This window comes from Suncus etruscus, chromosome 9 (assembly GCF_024139225.1).
Source record: "Suncus etruscus isolate mSunEtr1 chromosome 9, mSunEtr1.pri.cur, whole genome shotgun sequence".
Lineage (NCBI taxonomy): Eukaryota > Metazoa > Chordata > Mammalia > Eulipotyphla > Soricidae > Suncus > Suncus etruscus.
In genome coordinates, this window is record NC_064856.1 from 48,429,871 (window position 1) to 48,445,635 (window position 15,765).

The 15,765-nt window shown below is 44.0% G+C and overlaps 1 protein-coding gene across 1 annotated transcript in view; it reads left to right on the forward strand.

Moving 5' to 3' along the window:
- The first annotated feature begins 491 nt into the window (after positions 1-491).
- Positions 492-15,765, forward strand: part of MAP6 (microtubule associated protein 6) — a 104,245-nt gene continuing 88,971 nt past the window's right edge. The window contains exon 1 of the mRNA XM_049780260.1: positions 492-2,107. Coding sequence (XP_049636217.1) covers positions 1,206-2,107 — 902 coding nt within the window. The 5' untranslated portion in view covers positions 492-1,205. The remainder of the gene's footprint in view (positions 2,108-15,765) is intronic.

Consider the following 15,765-nt stretch of genomic DNA (forward strand, 5'->3'; position numbering starts at 1 on the left):
TATTTCCATATACCTACCTACCTACCTACCACCTACCTACCTACCTACCCACCTACCTACCTACCTACCCACCTACCTTACCACCTACCTACCCACCTACCTTACCACCTACCTACCTACCTACCTACCTACCTACCTACCTACCTACCTACCTACCTACCTACCTACCTACCTACCTACCTACCCACCCTACCCTACCCTACCCTACCCTACCCTACCCTACCCTACCCTACCCTACCCTACCCTACCCTACCCTACCCTACCCTACCCTTCCCTACCCTACCATCATGATTGACTTGAGGTTTGGAACGGGAAGCAATCAGCACAAACACAGCTGTCTGTCTCCAGCCTGGGACTTGAACCCACCAAGGCCCCAGATTCGGCTGTTGCCTAGCAACGGAGAAGGGAGGAGCCGCCGCCTCAGCTAAGCGAGGCAAGAGGAGCGAGTTCCCAGCCGCGCGCGGTGACGACAGCAGGTGATTTTTTTTTTTTTTTTTTCCTGCAGCGCGCTTGCTCTCAGCATCTTTCCTGGAATTTTTTTTTCTTCCCTCCTGCTGTTGGCTGAACGGCAGAAAGGGTGGGGCCGCGTCTCTGCAGTAGAGACGGCGGCGACCGCGGCTGCAGCATCCTTGAGCGCCTCGGCGGCAGCCATGCTCGGCCTCCGCAGGAGGTGATCGCCTTTGAGCCCCTTTGGGTGGCCAGCTCGGAGCGGACCCCCCGAGGACGGGAGACCCCAAAGCTGCGTCGGCGGACCCTGCCGCGCCGGTCTGCCTCCGCGCCATGGCTTAAGCCCGCAGCCACCACCTCTCGCCTTGTCGCCTGGCTCGGCCGGGGTCTGCGCGCCGCCGCCGCCGCTGCAGCAGCTCCAGGGAGGGGCGCGTCCCAGACACCGCGTCCCTCGCCCTTCGCTGCCCGCTGCAGACTGCGCGCCCCAGATCTTTGCAGCCTCTCCGGGAGGTCCTGACAGCAGCAGCGGGCGATCGAGGGACTGAACGGACTTGGAGCTCAGTGACAGCTCGGCCTGCCCGACCTTCCCGGGTGCTCTCAGCGGGTAGCTAGCTAGCTCCATCCCACCCCGGGGCGCGGCGGGCTAGCTGGCCTAGTTGAGGTTCGGGGAGAAGCCCGGAGGGGGGCAATAAAATCCGAGACTTATTTCAGAACCCCCCAAAGCAAGAAGGGAGGGTCGGCTTTGCAGCGTTCGCATCATGGCGTGGCCGTGCATCACTCGGGCCTGCTGCATCGCCCGCTTCTGGAACCAGCTGGACAAGGCGGACATCGCCGTGCCCCTGGTCTTCACCAAGTACTCGGAGGCCACCGAGCACCCCGGAGCCCCGTCGCAGCCGCCGCCGCCGCCGCCGCCGTCGCTGCAGCAGGCGCAGCCGGCTCCCGGGCCCCCCTCGGCGCGCACCGTCGCTATAGAGACGCAGCCGGCCCAGGGGGAGCTGGATGCGGTTGCCCGGGCAACGGGGCCGGCGCCTGGACCGAGCGCGGAACGCGAAGGCGCGGGCGCCCATGGCCGGGCTCCCGGGGCGGGCTCCGGCCCGGGCCCGGCCGACTCGGTGATGCGGCAGGACTACCGCGCCTGGAAGGTGCAGCGGCCCGAGCCGAGCTGCCGGCCGCGCAGCGAGTACCAGCCTTCGGACGCGCCCTTCGAGCGCGAGACTCAGTACCAGAAGGATTTCCGCGCCTGGCCGCTGCCGCGCCGCGGGGACCACCCGTGGATCCCCAAGCCCGTGCAGATCCCCGCCGCGGCCCCGGCCCAGGCGGCGGCTCCCGTGCTCGGGGGCGCTCCCCGGCGGCGGCCGCAGAGCCAGGAGCGCTGGCCGGTGCACCAGGCCGCCGAGGCTCCCGAGCAGGACGCGGCCACCAGCGGGCCGGGGGGCCCTGCGGCGGCCGGGAAGCCATCCGGAGGGGAGGAACGCGACACGCGCAGGAAGGCTGGGGCCGCCTGGATGGTGCGTCGCGCCGAGGGCCTGGGGCCAGACCAGCAGGACCCCGTGCAGGCCCCGGCCCAGCCCCGCGAGACGGGCAAGGCGCGCGCGGCGGCTGATGCCCTCAACAGGCAGATCCGAGAGGAGGTGGCGACTGCGGCCGGCAGCTCCTACAGGTGAGAGGTTGCGCGCCGCACCCTCGCCTGCCTGATCGTCCCAGTGTCACCCTTATTTTTTTTTTCCCCCGCTACTTCCCAACCCCCCAGCTCACTCACTCTCCTGGACCCATCACCCTTGTCCTCCCGCAGAAAACTGTCCAGGTCTTGTATGTCCTCCCACTCCCATTCCAATCCCAGACCACACCCTGATCCCAGCTCCATCTCAGACAACCTCCCAGGTCCTCTGCTTTTACTTTATTTTTTTTTCCACATAAAAAAATCATTGTCCCAGCCTGACCAGTCTTCATTTTTCATATTTCAGTCTCCCATTCCCCAGCTCAGATGATCCTTAGCACTGATTGACTTTATTTACAGGCGTTGCTTCTATTCTGCCCACCCTAAGTCTGGACTCTGCTGCAGGCCTGGCGGCCCTCCAGTTGAGCACATCTTTCTTCCCAGAAGGAATTAGACGCTTTTTTTTTTCCTCTCCCTCCCCTAGCCCAGTTCAGTTAGGCTTTTCATTCTTTCCTCCCCATTCCCAGTTGCTGGGAGACGCCCTAGTGCCACACCCCTTTCTGACTTCCCTGCAGGGCCCTTGAGAGTTGCCTTCTTTATACCAAGCGGGCTTCGAAGGTGATTATGGTTCTTGTGTTTTTTTTTTTTAGTGACAGCAAGTTCTTAACCTTCTGGAGTGCTAGTCTGGTCTGTAAAACTGGATTAAATCACAGAATTGTCAGAGATTGCTCATGGAATTTTTCATTCATTTATTGACTTAATATGAAATAGTCATATTTTTAACACCTGGTCTGTGTCTCCTGTTGATGCATTTACCATTTTCTTTTGCCTCACTTGTTCTCCATACATGTGTCTTACCTTTTCAGCACATTTGAAATTCTTTTAAACAATGCCTTCAAACAAAGGCTCTCCTCTTCCTCCTCCCCCATTTCCTCTTTTTTTTTCTTTTCCCTCCTCTTCCTCCCTTTTCCTCTCCCCCTTCCTCATGTTTTCATTGTTATTCTCTTCTTTCAACCTTCTAGATCTCCCTCTATGGTAACCTCAGCCCTTCAAACTTTTCATTTATCCCTTTTCAGTTATCCTAGCTATCCTATATTCTAAACTATATTCTAGTTTTTAGTACCACCCTTATAGTTTAACTCAGATCAACTAGCTAATGGACCATAGTTCGCTCTGAACACCTAACACTGGGATTGGGGTCTCTGGAGGAGATAAGCGTGATGAAAGTATTCCAGCTAGAGGTGTCCAAAAGGTGATTTATGAGTATCTTCATTACTGCCATACTAGCTGCTTTAGCTGAGGGTGTGGCCCGGAGAATCATGGAGCAAGTGGCTTTTGCTACTCTATATATGTATGTATCTTCACGTCAGATTGATATCCTTCGCCAATGAATTTAACACCTCTTAGATACCAAGACTGGAATAGAATAGACATTCTCTCCGTTAAAAAAAATAAAATTTAACATAACATTTTATTACATTAGATATCATTCTCTTGTTAAGGAAAAATATGCCCCTCCCAGATTTTAGCATTGGAAAGCATATCACAATGGGAAGGGGAAACTGAAGCGGACATCTCCTCCCCTCATTTCTATCTCCTTCTTGACAGGTCTCTCTCAGTTCATTGTTAGCACAATCACAGAAGACATCATTTTCCATTTCAGATTCTGAGTCAGTCAAGGACACTGATATTTTCCCTTGACTCACAGCCAGGAGGAAGTGGCATAGTTAATAATGTTTATGTCCCTACCGAGGGAGAATAAAAAATAAAGGAAGCAAACAAGTCAGGGACATATAAACCAGAGAAAGCCAAGATGTGGTTTTTGTGATCTGCCATGTGAAACCTGAGGTTAACCCACCATCAGGGATATGGGGCTTGGTCTCGTCATCTACCTACTCCTATTCTACTCCTATATGACAGATAGAAATTTATCTCTCACAGGGAGGAGTTAGCTGTCCTCACTTCCATCAGTCAGTCCCAGTCTACTAAATGCAATCATTTGGGTTATAGCATTGCTCCATTGGACCTCTTCTCCCTAGACAAGCACTTCATCTTTGTGGTCAACATGTCAGACCTTACAGAGAGAATTTCATGCATATGGCAAGGGTTTGCATTGATTGGGGCAATTTATGTTTTTGTACACGGTGAGAATGTGTTTATTTTTTAATTTGGTTTTGGGCCACACCTGATAGTGCTCAGGGCTTACTTCTGGCTCTACTCTTAATTCTGGCAGTCCTCAGTGAACAATAGGTGGTGCTAGGGATTAAATCTGGGTCAATCTCATGCAAGGCAAGTGCCCTACTGGCTCTATTGGATCTGAAAATGATTAATGGCTAATAAAATTTCTTAATGGCTAATAAATTTCATCAGCTTGTCAAGAAAAATCTCTGAGCACCTCAGAAATATTTTTTTCTAATTTGGGTCTTCTGAAAATGTAATTATGCATATATCTTTGGTACCAGCTGTTCTCTTTTGCTGGGAGGGTTTTGAAGCATTAAGAGAATAAATGTTAAGAGACATTTATATTTTAATGGACATTTAAATGGATGACAAATTAGATGTGAAATTTAACATTTTTCCAGAAGAAAAATTAATCAAGAATAGGGCAACACACTTTGGGTAAAGGAAGGTATAAAGAAATAAGCTAACTGATAAATGTTCTATAAAAATGCTTAGAAATTATAGGTTTATCTTAAATCATACTTTTCACTTCTATTGTCTCTCATTCTTTTCCTTGTTATCTTTTTCCCCCTGGTTTTAAATATTCCCTATGACTGCTTGTAGATGAGCTTCAGAAGCCAAGCAGGGTTCCATTTCAATGGTAATTTGATTTATAAACCCTTTTCTTCTGCCATGCTACATAAATCACAGTGGTTTACACCATGGTGATGGGCTCATCTCCTGGGCTTTGCAAATGACAGCTGTCACATGACAACAATGTGAACAGTTTGTTTAGAAAAAGGACCATAATCCATCAACTTAATATGCATTGGTGTATATGTAAAATAGATGACCAGCATCCAGAGTCATAGACATGCTAATTGGTTTTCCCCTACAATATGCTATGGGTAGATAACATCAAATGTCCTTTGACATAATGGTTTTGAGACACTTTCCCTGTCCAGCAATTTATCTAATTCTAACCTTGAATTCTTTTTTTTTTTTTTTTTTTTTTTTTTTTTTTGGTTTTTTGGGCCACACCCGGTAACGCTCAGGGGTTACTCCTGGCTATGTGCTCAGAAGTAGCTCCTGGCTTGGGGGGCCATATGGGACACCGGGGGATCGAACCGCGGTCCGTCCAAGGCTAGCGCAGGCAAGGCAGGCACCTTACCTTTAGTGCCACCGCCCGGCCCTAACCTTGAATTCTTAGCCTTGAATTTTTTGCATCCAAGTGGTGTCTGGGGTAGCACTGGAATTATTACTATCACAAAGTGTATTAATTTTTTAATACATTCACATTACATAGATGATATTATGAAATGAAAACATATCTTAGTTATTATTTTTAATATTGAGGATGGGTCTCACTGGACAGACAGTTGATATTTTAGACCTGGAGTTCTTAATTAGGAAATAGATAAATATGAGGGCTGGAGTGATAGCCCAGTGGGTAGGGCATTTGCCTTGCACACAGCCACACCAGCTGACCTGGATTTGATCCCTGGCATCCCATATAGTCCTCCAAGCCTGCCAGAAATAATTCTGAGCACAGAGTCAGAGGTAATCCCTGAGTACCATTGGGTGTGGCCCAAAATCAAAACAAAAAGAAAAAAAGGAAATAGACAAGTCATAGGAAAGATTAACCACCCCTCCCATTCCAGTCAACCCCATTGACCTGGCCATTAGTTAAGGATATATGGGATAGCAGGTTCTCCCCATAGAAATGTAAATGAGGCACTTTTCTGGAAGGCCTCAGTTGGAGGCACCAGGAGGTTGAATTAAAAAACCAGAGGCAAAATACTTGAATTAAAAAGCAGTAATAAGGGAATCAAAAGAAAGGAACCTTTAGTGCTTCTTGAACCCTATAGTGTTCTGTGAAGGTCAGAGCAAGGCCCATCTGCCTAGGTTAATACAGACCTATCCTGTCTGTGCCTGGTAAAACAACTGAAATCTATCCTCAATATTAAAAATAATAACTAAGATGTTATTTATCTCCATTTCATAATATCTATGTAATGTGAATGTATTAAAATTAATATTCAGTCTATTTCCTGAATATGTTGCAGTAATATTTTAAGCCAATATTAAATATTGAATTTTCAGTAATACCTTCCTCAATTCTGCATTTGGAACTACTTTTTCTTTTATTTCCTTTTATGTTCTCCAAACTGCGTGTTGTCTGCTTGATGGGAAGCTATTTTGTCCATATCTCCCTCCCCAACCAGATCACAAAGAGATAAGCTGTATTTTGTTTTCTTGATACCTCTTTTAGCACACTGATGTGTATTGGAGTTATGGAGGTTTGTTGAATCCAGTAGAAAATTTAGAGTTTGGTGAAAATTTTACTCACCTACATGTTGTTTCACTTATTCGTTTCATTTACTTGAATTTGTTTCATAAATTAAGCTCTGAGTCCATCCTATGTATTAGGATCCTGAGGATGCCCAATGATAGAAAAATAACCTTTATGCTTATGCAAGGAAATTGTTTTTTCCTTAATGAAGATACCACTTGATCAAGATAAATCCTTAATCAAAATAAATTCAATACAAATTTGTACTGAAAGTGAATATTTAGTAGGGAAAGGCAGAAAATCTTGCAATATGAATCCAGAGGCACCTTCTTCCAAGCAATGACTCACAAATTTGGATCACTGGGGGTAATGCTGATGCCTAGGCACCTTGCCAGAAATTCTGATTTTGTTGGTCTGGGGCATGGCCTAGGTAGGCATCTGAATTTGTAAAATTCTCTCAAGACACTCTAGTGTGCAATTCAGCTAATGATTGACTTCCCCTACAAGGCAAAATTTTGCACAGGAAAGAATTATCAGAGTTTTGTAAATGCAGTTTCCTGGGAATCTGCTTAAATATATAATTTAGTAGGTTAAAATTTGCGTTTAAGAACATACATTTATTTAACTTATTTTTAGTGAAGCAAAAGTAAGTTTTTATTGAAAGAAATTTAGAGAGATATAGGAGAGCATGCAAAAGGAGGGAGAGGGGAAAAGGGTATTAAAGAGAAAATAATTTTGTTTTGAGTTTAGTTTTTTAAATAAAAAGCCCAAGAACTTTACATTTTAACAAATAGGTAATTTGGATGCAGGTAAACTTCAGACTTTATTTGGGAAAACACTGCTTGTCAAGAGTTGCTATCTTTAAGGTAGTACATTTTTCTTTATTCTAACATGGTACCCTTCCCTTTGCATTTTAAGTCTTTTATGTCCATTCTTTCTATTTTGTCACTTTCTCCACATAAGCCTTTAATAACAGCACTGTTTTTTAATTTTATAATTGGAATGAGGTAGGGATTTAGTTTTGTTTTTCCCATATGGAAAATAATTTATCCCATTACTTTTTATTGCTGTTGGGCCATACTTTGTACTGCTTGGGAGCTACTATTGGTTCCTCAGTGCTCAGGGGATCATCTCCTACCAGGGAACAAACAAGATCCTCCCATGGGTGCTCAGCCCTCTGACCTAGTTCTCCTGCCCCCAGTATACATTTAAAAATTACAGTCTTTCTCTACCATTCTTTCTACTAACTTATAAAGAATTATATATATATAATATGTAATTTTTCTTTTTTTCTTTTTTTTTTTTGGTTTTTGGGCCACACCCGGTAACGCTCAGGGGTTACTCCTGGCTATGCGCTCAGAAGTCGCTCCTGGCTTGGGGGACCATATGGGACACCGGGGGATCGAACCGCGGTCCGTCCAAGGCTAGCGCAGGCAAGGCAGGCACCTTACCTCTTGCGCCACCGCCCGGCCCCAATATGTAATTTTTCACTATTACATTTCACTGGAATATCATTCTGAGCACTGTATTCTCCATCTGAGTTCTTTAATTACTTTCTCATTTTTTCCTAAACTATTGAAAAAGTATTATTGTGTTGTATCAGGGACATGTACTTGTACACATACTTGTGGTGCTGCTTGCATGCTTGGTTGTGGTGCTTGGGGATACAATTCACAGCCTCACTCATGTAAGACAGATGCTCCTCTGAGCCATATTCCAAATTCCTCTTGTTTAATAGGAGTCACTCCAGTGGAACTCAGTTGGAGGTGCTCTGAGGCCTCCAGAGTCATGCATCTGCAGTGTTGGGACTGAACTCAGCACTTAGCACATGTTAGACACCTGCTTCACTACTTTTCTGGTCCTTTAAGCTATTTTTTATATGTGCTCACTGCAGAGAGTGACTTATTACTTTTTATAATTTGTTTTTCCTCAGATGAATTCATTTTTGTATGTGAATTTTCTGTTTGGCAATCTTACCATACTCCCTAGTTTTGTCTGTAGGCTCTCTTAGACTGCTTTGGAAAATCTGTATGATTTTAGAAAATGTCAATTTACTACTTTTCCAATATTTACATGTAGCAGGACAGCCCCTGAAGAGGTTGACTGATGGTGGGATGGAGAATGAGGCCACCCTGTCTAGCCCACGGTTCTGAGGTGAAACGGCGGGTAAACAGCTCGCAGACAATCAGGCTCGTGGAAATATTTGCTTTATTCGGATGGACAAAACTGAAGTCCAAAGACTCAGATTAAGTTCCAGCCAGCCAAAAGCTCCCGGCCTTCCACAGACTCCTGTTTTTATACTCCAGAATCAGGTCCCACCCAATGGTGGGATCAGATACCAACCAATGGTGAAAGCAGAATCAGGTCCTACCCTAGGGTGGGGGCAGAATGCCAGGTCACACCCTAGGGTAGGGCACAATCACCTAATCAGTTTAGGGTGAGCAACATAGTAATCCCCCAAAATATTTACATATACAACATTTACATATTGGTGTGTGTGTGTGTGTGTGTGTGTGTGTGTGTGTGTGTGTGTGTGTGTGTGTGTGTATGTGGCCACCAATGTCCCCAGTTTCCATTCTGCCCTCTCCCTGACTTGCTTCTATGGCAGACATTTTACTTCTCTCTCTCTTTTCCTTTTCCCCTGTGATTTGCAGTATTGTTATTGCAGTAGAATCATGCATATTTCTTTATCTCCTTTCAGCACCCAGTTCTTGTCCACAGTGATAATTTCCAACTATCATTTCATAATAGTGCCCTAACTGCACTCCCCTACTATTTATGGATAAATTCTTACTATGGACAGGTCCTCATGGCCCTCATCTCTGTTGTCTTTGGGTATTATTACCATATTATTTTTTTTTGTATCCAACAAATGAGTGTTATCATTCTATGTCTATTCCTCTCCCTCTGACTCATTTCACTCAGCATAATACTCTTCACATATACATCTACATATAAGCAAATTTTATGACTTTATTTTTTCACTTTTTGAAGAGGCTTTTCTTGCTCCACTTCACATTTTTTGCTCCTTTATCAAAAATTATCTTATCATATACCTGTGGATCTATCTTAGGATATTCAATTCTATTCCACTGATCTAAGAGTTTGTCTTTATGCTAATACCATGCCATTTTGATTATTACTGCTTTGTAGTATGGGTGAAGTTGGGAAAGGTGATGTCTTTTCATCTTCTCAAGGATTACTTTAGCTATTTACAGGGGTTTATTGTTCTATGAATTTCAGAAGTATTTGATCTATTTCTTTGGAAAACATCATGGATATCCTTATAAGAAATACATTGAATCTGTACAATGCTTTTGCAAAGATTGTTTTTATTTTATTTGGTTTTAGGGCCACATCTGGTGATGCTCAGGGGCCACTCCTGGCAATGCTCTCAGAAATAGTTCCTGGCTTGGGGGATCATATGGAACACCAGGGATCGAACTGAGGTCCATCCTGGGTCAGCCTCATGCAAGGCAAATGCCCTACAGCTGCACTATCACTCTGGCTCCTGAGTATTGCTTTTTTTTTTTTTTAATGATGTTAATACTCCTAATAAATGAGCAGGAGATGTATTTCCTTTTCCTCATATCCTTCTTCATTTCTTTTTTTTTTATTTTTGGGCCACACCCGGTAATGCTCAGGGGTTACTCCTGGCTATGTGCTCAGAAGTAGCTCCTGGCTTGGGGGACCATATGGGACACCGGGGGATCGAACCGCGGTCCGTCCAAGGCTAGCGCAGGCAAGGCAGGCACCTTACCTTTAGCGCCACCGCCCGGCCCCCTTCTTCATTTCTTAAAGCAGTGTTTTGTAGTTTTCTTTGTGTAGGTCTTTCAGTTCTTTATTTTAATGAATTCTGAGGTACTTGTGAATGGTATTATTTTTTAATACCTTTCTTCTCTTTAATTATTTGTATATAAAAAGCCATGGACTTTTTGCTTGTTAATTTTGTAGCCTGCCACTTTACTGTAAAGATCTATTTTTTCTAGATGTTTTGTTTGTAGTCTTTGGGATTTTCTAAATATGGTATCATATCATCTGCAAATATTGAGAATTTGACTTCCTATCTGGATGCTCTTGATATCTTTGTCTTTTTTTTTTTTTTTTTTTTTTTGGTTTTTGGGCCACACCCTGTGACGCTCAGGGGTTACTCCTGGCTATGCGCTCAGAAGTTGCTCCTGGCTTCTTGGGGGACCATATGGGACGCCGGGGGATCGAACCGTGGTCCGTCCTAGGCTAGCGCAGGCAAGGCAGGCACCTTACCTCCAGAGCCACCGCCCGGCCCCTTGATATCTTTGTCTTGCCTAATTTGAACTAGTTTTGTTTTCATAGTAAGGTGATTACAGGAATTTTTATCATGGAACATGAGAATACTTCTGTTTTGTTTTTTTTTTTTGGGGTTTTTTTTTTTTTTTTTTGGGCCACACCCGGCGGTGCTCAGGGGTTACTCCTGGCTGTCTGCTCAGAAATAGCTCCTGGCAGGCATGGGGGACCATATGGGACACCGGGATTTGAACCAACCACCTTTGGTCCTGGATCGGCTGCTTGCAAGGCAAACACCGCTGTGCTATCTCTCTGGGCCCAGAGAATACTTCTAAAACTACCATTAGGTATAAGGCGACTGTTTTTTATATAATTTTTTGTTTATAGTCACACCTATCAGTGATCAAAATGTACTCCTGTCTCTGTGCTCAGATATCACTCTTGGCAGGGCTTGGGGTCCAAGTGAGTTGTTAGGGGATCGAACCAGGTCAGCTGCATGCAAAGCAAGTGCCCTATCTGCTATACTATCACTCCAGACCCCAAGGTGACTCTGTTTTTATGGATTTCTTCTTATCAGCTTATTGATGGTGAATATAGTTTTCTCTTTGAGGGAGTCAGATCTTTCAAGCCTGGATCAAGAAATACAGGGCCCCTTCTGGTGATTTTCAACCAATTGGGACAGCAATTTATTGTCCTGGGAAGGTGATGCTGTTCAGGCCTGTGATGCTGGCATTGCCTGGGTATCCCAGAGGTGGTGAGGGCCTCTAACACAACACCCAATGGTGTTCCACAACCTTCAGGGTGCATTAGTGATGCTTGAGGGGAACCATTTGGTTTTGGAGATCAAATGCAAGGCATGAGACTTAACTCATAAATGTTCTCTGATGCCCCCTTTTTTTATTTGAAAAATGTATAAGCAAATTTAGTCTTTAATTTTTCCTCTTTAATATTGACTTTCTGTAATATCAGGGTCAAATTTGTACTTAAAAATTGAGCAGATTTTCCGATAACTAAACTCCTTTTCAGTAGTTTGAAGAAATTTATATAACAAGAACCATTCCTTTTCTATCTGACAAGATTTTCTTCTAAAACTTTCTACACCTGACATCTTTTTTTATGGCTATATAATTTTCCCCAATTTTATTTATTTATTTATTTATTTTGACCACACCTGGCAGAGTTCTGGACTGCTCTCAGCCCTCTGTTCGGGATTATTCTTGGTGCTTAGGGTACCATGTGCCGCACCAGCAATAAACCCAGGTTTCCTGCATATAAATTTAATGCTTTTAACAGAGATTAATTTACTCAGACTATTTTTTGGTATTTATCCTTATTTTATTTATTTTGAATTTTGGGCCAACCCAGCTGTGCTCAGAGCTTGCTCCTGATTCTGTACTCAGGGCTCACTTCTGGTGGGGCTCAAGGAATTGATGCTGATTTGACTGTGTGCAAGACAAGCACCCTACCAACTATACTATTTCTAGCCCCATATATTTCTATGTTAATTTTAGAAACGAGCATTTTTCTAGTATTTTTTACATTTCTTCTCATTTTAAATTTATTGAAGTAAAATAGAGCAATAATTAGTTGCTGCATTTTAATAATAGCAATAATAATATTATTTAAAATATACTCTACTTCTTTGCTATAATTTTCTCTTAATTTTCAATATTAATTTCTACCCTTTTATGCTAGTATTATTAAGATTTATTTACTTTTTAGTTCTTTCAAATAATAAAAAAATTGATAATTTTTTTTTTTTTTTTTTTTTTTTTTGGTTTTTGGGCCACACCCGGCATTGCTCAGGGGTTACTCCTGGTTGTCTGCTCAGAAACAGCTCCTGGCAGGCACGGGGGACCATATGGGACACCGGGATTTGAACCAACCACCTTTGGTCCTGGATCGGCTGCTTGCAAGGCAAACACCGCTGTGCTATCTCTCCGGGACCGATAATTTATTTTTATTTTTTATTTTGGGTTTAAAGCCACACTCAGGGTTTATTCCTGACGCTGCACTCAGAAATTGCTCCTGGGAGGCTCAGGGGACCATATGGGGTGTCAGAGATTGAACCTGAGTCAGCCACCTACATGCAAGGCAAATGCCCTGCCTGCTATTTTCTTTTTAGGTTTTAAAATTTGAATTTATTTGTTTGTTTTGATGCATAGGGCACACCAACAGAGCTCAGAGTTACTCCTGGTTCTGTACTCAGTTATTACTCCTGGTAGGGTTGGGAGGACATATGGGATGCTGAGGATCACACTCAGGTTGACCATCTGCAAGGCAAACGTCTTACTTGCTATATTATTGCTCTGGCCCTTAAATTTTCTTCTTATTTTATTCATTTCTTTTCTTTTTATGTAATCTGAGAGGTAGAAATAAATCAGGTCAGGAACCATTTTATATGCCTGTAAAAGAGCTTGAATCTTCTTTTAACAAAAAGGGAAGTGTCATTAAAGTAATCTAAACAGGGAAATAGCATAATTTGATAATGTTGGGGTGAAACCACACTACAATGGGTAACATGCTTGCCTTGCATAGAGCTGACCCCAGTTGGGTCCCCAGTATACATATGGTCCTTTGAACCCTGTCAGGAATAACCCAAGTTCAGAGCCATAAGTAAGTTCAAAGCACTGTTGGGAATGGCCCCAAAACAGCAGCAGCAGCAGTAGCAGCAGCAACAACAATAACAACAACATGTCTGGGTTTCCTAACATGTTGTGGTTCTACTCACTGAAAGTTTGACCCTTGTACACTCAGTCATGGTACTTGCCAGGAGTTGTACTTTTACTGATGGTAATCACACATTCGATTACTGAGGGTCTTACTCCTGGCTCAGGTATTTCCACATCTTTTCACTTTTGGTACTCAAAAAGGTTGCACACTTAGTTGCTGTACTTGCACACACCAGCAATAGTGTGGTCGAAATCACTTGTAGTTTTGGATAACACAGACAGTAGAGCAGCCAGGACAACTCATGTATATGGCTCCAGGGATTGAATTTACATATCACCTTTGAATTACACATCACTTTATCCACTGACCCATTTTCTGCAGCACTTGAGTTTATTTTTAGTATAGAATTTGAATTGTCATTAGAGTATCTGGCAATAAGTGGTCAAGAGGCCATTGAACAAATGGATCTGAAACACAGCAGAGAGATCTGGACTATGAAAACAAAATTGAAACACTTGTGGATGTTATTAAAACTATAGGAGGAGGGGCCGGAGAGATAGCATGGAGGTAGGGCATTTGCCTTGCATGCAGAAAGACGGTAGTTCGAATCCTGGCATCCCATACGGTCCCCCGAGCCTGCCAGGAGCGATTTCTGAGCGTAGAGCCAGGAGTAACCCCTGAGCACTGCCAGGTGTGACTCCCCCCCCCAAAAAAAAACAAAACTTTGGGAGGAGATGCAATCATCAGCCCTGAGAGGGAACAGAAAAAAAATAGCCTCTAGAGAAAGAATGCTGAGTAATATGCATATTTGGGGGTCTTGACAGCAAAATAAATAGTCATGAAAAAGACAGAGGAGAGATCAAAGTGGATGGGAGAAAACCAGGAGAGACTTATTACGAAAATACTATTATGTCCCCAACTCAGCAATGCCTATGGGAATTTTATTGAGAAATTACTGTGTGCAATCTATTTTCTATATTATCAGTTGATCTTACGTAGTTCATTTTCAGAAATACTGAGATTAATTCACAAAGCGTAGAGAAAATACAATTAAATATTGGTTGTTCGGGGCTGGGAAGGTGGAGCTAAAGGTAAGGTGTCTGCCTTGCAAGCGCTAGCCTAGGACAGACCGCAGTTCGATCCCTCGGTGTCCCATATGGTCCCCCAAGCCAGGGGCGATTTCTGAGCACAAAGCCAGGAGTAACCCCTGAGCGTCAAACGGGTGTGGCCCAAAAAATAAAAAAGAAAAAAAGTTGGTTGTTCTCCTACCCTCGATGGCTAACCTACAGCACACGTGCTAGCGTTGGCATGTGCAGGCCTTCATCGGCACGCAGGAAAAGGTCCACAATTAAGATATTCGGCGAGGCGGGAGGCGAGTGTACCAGTGTCTGCTTTGCAACTCACCTGGCAACAGGGCCGGACTGGTCATTGGGAGGACTGGGCATTGTGTGGCAGTTTGGGCACTCGGGCTCAAAAAGGTTAGCCATCACTAACCCCTCCCCCCCTCAAAAAGGCATCTCTGCAGAGACAAGTGTGGCAAAAATGTGCATGTGCCAGAGAAAAATCTGTGTAGGGTGTGATGGGGGCAGAGGAGAGTCTCTTGAAACTGAGGGCTATAGAGCAAAGAGTTCAATAGAGCAGGAACTGGGGTTAATGCTCCAAAGATGAGTGTACATTTGAGTAAATTTTAGAGGGTAAAATTGTAAGCAATTAAATGCAGGTAGAACTGAGAAGTTTTATTGGGTGAGAATAGAATTATGAAAGGTAGGCCAGGTAGGTAGGTAGGTAGAGATAGAGAAGCAGCATTACAAAAACACAAAGTATTCCTATGTTTATTGCAGCATTATTCACAATAACTAGAATCTAGAAACAACCTAAGTGACTGACAACAGATGAGTAGGTAAAGAAACTATTGTATATCTACACAATAAAATACTATACAGCTATTAAGAAAAATGAAATTTGCTTATACATGGATGGATATGGATAGTATTATACTGAGTGAAATGAGTAAGAGAAAGAAGAGTAATTGCACTCATTTGTGTACTATTAGAAAAAAGAGATAGGATGGTCTTTTTGTTTTGCTAGTTTTGGGGTCACACCCAGTGATTCTCAGGGGTTACTCCTGGCTATGCACTCAGAAATCGCTCCTAGCTTGGGGGACCATATAGGACACTAGGGATCGAACCAATGTCCGTCCTGGATCAGCCACATGTAAGGTAAACCGCTGCACTATTGCTCCTGCCCCGACAGTAGGGTCTTAATATCCAGA